At 38.1% G+C, this 6,253-nt stretch overlaps 1 protein-coding gene across 1 annotated transcript; it reads left to right on the plus strand.

Moving 5' to 3' along the window:
• The first annotated feature begins 591 nt into the window (after positions 1-591).
• Positions 592-5,513, plus strand: LOC104800078 (long chain acyl-CoA synthetase 4-like). Its single transcript, XM_010522789.2, has 15 exons — positions 592-887; positions 1,499-1,562; positions 1,645-1,734; positions 1,848-1,904; positions 1,988-2,036; positions 2,237-2,313; positions 2,539-2,578; positions 2,664-2,758; positions 2,955-3,122; positions 3,241-3,351; positions 3,427-3,514; positions 4,136-4,202; positions 4,298-4,373; positions 4,485-4,602; positions 5,212-5,513. Exons 1-15 carry the CDS (start codon positions 736-738, stop codon positions 5,496-5,498), a joined length of 1,539 nt encoding a protein of 512 aa, XP_010521091.1. The 5' UTR covers positions 592-735; the 3' UTR covers positions 5,499-5,513.
• The last annotated feature ends 740 nt before the right edge of the window (positions 5,514-6,253 follow it).

Here is a 6,253-nt window from a genome sequence, read left to right on the forward strand (position 1 = left end):
ATCTAAACGTGTTTGGCCAAACTCGAAACGTGTTTGAACGCACTTTAATCGTGTTTGGATGCACTCTAAGTATGTTTTGATGCACTTTAAACATGTTTGGATGCACTCTAAATATGTTTGGACGTACTCTAAACGTGATTTGGTACACTCAAAACATGTTTAGAGTAAACATGTTTGGATGCACTCAAAACATGTTTAGACGAGATCTAAACATGTTTCGAGTCACTTTAAATATGGTTCGACACTCTAAAAAATATTTTAATGCATTCTAAACATGTTTGGATGCACTCTTAGTATGTTTTGACGCACTTTAAACATATTTGGATGTGCTCTAAATATGTAAATATGCTGATTTGGTGAAATCTGTATGACGTGGCATGCCACGTCAGCATTAAAATTGACGGAACTTAACGTCGTTTACGGATATGGGGGAAATTGCAACACATTTTAAGATTTTGTGGGGGAATTTGGAAAAATTTGAAATACGATGTAGTTTTTTGTCAAATTAAAAATTGGTGTAGGAAATTAGAACTTTTTTGAAAATTTGTGGGGGAATATGTATCAAAGGCAAAATTAGAATATGATATCATCGAAGCGATCTGTTGTTTAGGGCCACTGAGCAGCCAATTGTTGTGCGGTTCTTCATCTCCCTCCCTTGTTTTTAGCCTCTATCGCTCCCCGCGGTGGTCCCTTCCTCAGATCAGGAGAAACATCTGGTACGGATCGAGAGAGATAATGTCGCAGAAGAAATTCATCTTCGAGGTCGAGGAGGGGAAGGCATCTAGCGATGGACGACCTTCTGTTGGCCCTACGTACCGCAGTGTCTTTGCCGAGGGAGGATTTCCCGAGCCGATCGAAGGAATGGAGAGTTGCTGGGATGTTTTCCGGTGAGATTCTCGCCTCTGTTTGGTTGTTTGTTGAGTGGATTGTGTCGAGAAAACAGCCAGATTGTTTGTTGAGTGAATTGGGTTGGATTTTATGTCCGTTATCGTTTATTGAGTGGATTGTTTGTTGAAATCTGTTGGATTTTATTCCCGAGAAGATAATTTTGTAGAGATCAATCGTCATCGTCCTTGTTTCTGTTTAGCTAGCGGGATAGTAAGATCGTCTATTGATGCCAAGTGTTTTTTCACGCTGATTCGTGTGATAAGTCTTGTAGAGCGTAAGGGCCGCGTAAAGTCGGGCTGGTTGGCGTCTGGTTCGAGAATTTTTGGGCTCTGGCTCGATGGAATGAGTTGATGTTTTTTTTTTTTTTTTTTTTATAATCCGGAAGTTCACCGGTCTTTTAGCCCAACTTGATGTTATGATGTTTCAAATGTGGCATCTTTTTTTGTCCCCTCGGTGATTTTTTTTCCCAACTTTTTTGTCATCTTGATATGCAATCACCCTGTAATTCTTCAAGTTGTTTTTACCGGCCATGAGAGCTTATGAATTGCTTATGGTACGCTTAACTGGTTGGGTATTTTCTATATTTACCTGCGCTATGTTATGCTTGCAGCATGTCTGTTGAGAAATATCCAAACAATCGGATGCTGGGTTACCGGAAGATTGTAGACGGGAAGGTATTGTGGTTATTGAGACTTGGGCTTCTGATTAACTTTCAACCTGCTGCTACTATATTCATCTGTATATCGTTCTTCGCAGGCGGGAAAGTATGTGTGGCAGACATACAAAGAAGTTTATGATATTGTCATAAAGCTTGGAAATTCTCTCCGTAGTTGTGGGATTGAAGAGGTTAAGATCCATCTTTGCTGCCCCAATCTACCTTCAGTCTCTTAATTGCTTTTTTTACTGGAGTGTGATTCTTCTGTATCCTAATACTTTAGTTTATATATACGGGGTTATAGGGAGGAAAATGTGGTATCTATGGCGCCAATTGCCCTGAGTGGATCATAAGCATGGAGGTAAATGGACCTCCGATCTATCAGCCCTATCATGGTAATCCACTGCATTTTGTTATATGTTTGACGGTGGACTATTTATGCAGGCTTGCAATGCACATGGTCTCTACTGTGTCCCTCTATATGATACATTAGGTAAGTCTATTTGTTGTTCAGTATTTTAATAGTTATATATGTATTTAGTCAAAGCATAAGCCTATCTGTTTCCAACTAGTAGAGTTATATTTTCGTTGTACACTTCCAGATAGTTTTAATCTAGTATAGCCTAATCAAACGTTTTGCTGAAGCTGGATTTGTGATCTATTCTATTGTCCTAACTGTCCTATCTCTTATAGGTGCTGGAGCTGTTGAATTTATTCTCTGTCATGCAGAGGTCTCAATTGCCTTTGTAGAGGAGAAGAAGATCCCTGAGGTACAACTAAAATATAATTTTATTTGGAAGTTGAGGATTACTTCGAGGAAATCTTTTTTTGTTTATGTTATGTTCTCCCGAAACCAAAAACAAGGATCCAGTGTATAAACTTTGGTTCTGACTCCAAATACACTTAGTGTTTTTTCAACTTTGGGCTCTACACATTTTATCTATTGTTGTGGATTCTTTTTTTGTATTCATAATTGCTTTTCTTTTTATTTTCAGCTATTTAAGACTTGCCCAAGCTCCACAAAGTACTTGAAGAGTGAGTAATTCTTATTTGATGTATCTATCCTTAATGGTTTCTACATGTGGTGTTAGTAAACTTTCGTGCTCGATTATACATGCAGCTGTTGTGAGTTTTGGCAGTGTCAAACCCGAACAAAGAGCAGAAGCCGAAAAGTTGGGATTGGTAATATATGCTTGGGATGAGTTTTTGGAGCTGGTAGGTGACAATAATTTGCATTTTTTTCTTTAAATGTCTCACATGTATAATTGTTCTATTTTACAATATTGCTCTCAATGGCCTCATCTATTTCTCTCGTGGATTCATCATATATTCCGGTGATGTTCATACTTGTAGAATGGAATAGATCATATTTACCTTGCCTTGAATTTTCTGTTGTACCTCTGAACGACAGGCTGAAGGCAAGCAATATGAACTTCCGATAAAAAAGAAAAGTGACATTTGCACAATTATGTATACTAGTGGTACCACTGGTGACCCAAAGGGAGTGATGCTTTCGAATGAAAGCATTGTCACTCTGATTGCGGGAGTGGATCGTCTGCTGGAAAGTGTAAACGAAGCGGTGAGTGTTTTTTCTCGCTTTCATGAATTTATCATAGAACCCACAACTTTGAGGTAGCTGTTGTACTCGACATAAGTTTTCTTATTTGATTCTTTGTTTTGTATGTGCAAATATACAGCTACACGTGGGGGATGTGTTTCTTTCATATCTTCCTCTTGCACATATCTTTGATCGGGTTATCGAGGAGTGTTTTATTCAACACGGTGCTTCAATCGGGTTCTGGCGTGGGGTGAGTAAATTCAAAATCTTTCTTGGCACCAGATAGGAAGTTGTTGCTAAAATTTTCATTGGGGTGTCTCCTCAGGATGTCAAATTGTTGATAGAAGACCTTGGTGAGCTAAAACCAACTGTTTTTTGTGCTGTTCCTCGTGTACTAGATCGAGTATACTCAGGTAAGAGCTTGTGAGATATGATATAATAAAGCATTTTCTACCCTTCATTAACAGTGTTGTCTGGTTTGTGAGATATGTATTTATTGTCTGGTTTTCAAGATCACAATTAACAGCATCGAGGTTAAGAATTTTTAACACCACGTTTTGTGAACTTATGCATCCTGATCTACTTTTGGGTATATTCTCTATCTCTGTGTTATTGCATTAATCCTGGTTGGGAAAGCCAACAGAAAACAAAAGAAAAACGAAGTCGATCCATTTCTTTCTCGGATCCAGCAAAAATAAATATAGATGAAATGTAAACCATTGATAATCTGTTATCTCTTATGAACGTCCTTTAGAATATGATATAGATCTCATGTAAATGCCATGGAAAGCGGGTCATATCCTGTAACATATTTGTTATCTGACCCATGTGAGGTGAAGGGTTCATTCTCCGTTGCCAGTAGAATTGATATTGAAGCTTTAATTTGGTTCTGGTGACGGGGTTTCGTTTTCTCAGAATCTTGACATCGGGCCTAATCCTTCTTTTGATGCCTATGACCAAAGAGATAATTTGTTTTATGTCATCTCTCACCGACCTTTTTCTGTGTTATGTCATGGACCTATACACACCAACAGGTTTGCAGCAGAAACTATCTGCTGGTAGTTTCTTCAAAAAGAAAATTTTTGATGTTGCATATTCCTAGTAAGTCAGACTTCACTTTGCTTCTAATTTACTTTTTTTTTTTATCGATCACTGTCTTTTTAGCTACTTGGATCTAACACAATCAACATCCTCAGTAAATTTGGAAATATGAAGAAGGGACATACTCATGTGGAGGCTTCCCCCTTTTTTGACAAACTTGTGTTCAATAAGGTGGCAAACTTCTTTGCTATACAACTTCCTCCAAAAACTTCTGAGGTTCCTTTACTATTTTTTTTTTTTATAAAATTCAATGTTATTTAATGACTGTTCTTTCTCACTCAGGTTAAGCAAGGGCTCGGAGGCAATGTGAGAATCATTTTATCTGGAGCGGCACCTCTTGCCAGTCATGTAGAATCATTTCTCAGAGTGGTTGCGTGCTCTCATGTTCTACAAGGATATGGTACATATACATATTCACAACCTTGAGCTCTTAAGAACCTTATGAACACGTGCAAATCTGAATCAAAATTTGCTGGTATTGTAATCCTTCATCCATCACCTGATATAAACCTGGCAACTCTTTTCCCTTACAAGCTAGTTTCCGAGAGAGTATTCCTATGGGATAATGCTAATTGGTTGGGATTTAATATGGATGGGGTTCTTTCAATTGCTTTAACTTTTTTTTTAATCAAATCCCATATGAGCAAAATCTATTTTGGGGAAGAGGCAATCCAAATCTCTTTGGTGGGTTGTCGTGAATGTAGTGCTGAAAGCATCAATATGTTTTGATTCAATATCGACAAAGCATGGGATTCATTGATAGCTTGTAAACCTTTTGATTCAATATTATCGAAAGTCCAGTGAAACACCCAAGTCTGCTTTCTAAATATCAGCGCCTATAATCAGAGTGGACCCCCATTGCGAGGAATGGGCTAACTAGGCAGGCCACATCGATCAAATATGGGATTGGTGATGACTTATAGATGCTTGTTCTATCTGTAAGATTGTGGTATCCATTGGCATAGGTCGAATGTGGCTTAGTCTCTTATCATATAATTCTTCCTTGTAGGTCTAACTGAGAGCTGTGCTGGAACTTTTGTCTCGCTGCCAAATGAAGTGGAAATGCTCGGCACTGTTGGTCCTCCAGTGCCAAATGTAGATGTACGCCTTGAATCTGTTCCTGAGATGGAATATGACGCTCTAGGAAGCACACCACGTGGTGAAATCTGCATTAGGGGAAAAACCTTGTTTACCGGGTACTACAAGCGCGAAGACCTCACCAATGAGGTTCTCATCGATGGATGGTTGCACACAGGTGTTTTTTTCTTCTCTGAATCCGTATTTTTTTTCCTTTAGTTATGACTGGATTGTGGGCAATTGGTATGGTAATTGGCTAATTGCTGTCAAAACTCTAAAACCTAAAGTATCTACCTGCCAACAATTTGGTTCGACACTCTAAAAAATATTTTAATGCATTCTAAACATGTTTGGATGCACTCTTAGTATGTTTTGACGCACTTTAAACATATTTGGATGTGCTCTAAATATGTTTCAACGTGCTCTAAACATGTTTCGACGAACTATAAACATCTTTTATTGCACTCTAAACATGTTTCGACGCACTTTAAACATGTTTTGACGCACTTTAAAAATGTTTTGATGCACTCTAAACATGTTTGGATGCACTCTAAAAGTGTTTGGACGCACTCTATACGTGTTTCAACGCATTCTAAGTATGTTTGGATGCACTCTAAACATGTTTCGACACATTCTAAAAATATTTCGATGCACTCTAACTATGTTTGGATGCTCTCTGAAAGTGTTTGGACGTATCTAAACGTGTTTGGACGCACTCTAAATGTGTTTGGACGTACTCTAAACGTGATTTGGTGCACTCAAAACATGTTTAGACGAACTCTAAACATGTTCCGACACACTCTAAAAGTGTTTTAATGCAATCTAAACATGTTTAGACGAACTCTAAACATGTTTCGAGGCACTCTAAATATGGTTCGACGCACTCTAAAAATGTTTTAATGCATTCTAAACATGTTTGGATGCACTCTTAGTATGTTTTGACGCACTTTAAACAAGTTTAGATGCACTCTAAA

The sequence above is a fragment of the Tarenaya hassleriana genome, unplaced genomic scaffold (assembly GCF_000463585.1).
Source record: "Tarenaya hassleriana unplaced genomic scaffold, ASM46358v1 Cleome649, whole genome shotgun sequence".
Lineage (NCBI taxonomy): Eukaryota > Viridiplantae > Streptophyta > Magnoliopsida > Brassicales > Cleomaceae > Tarenaya > Tarenaya hassleriana.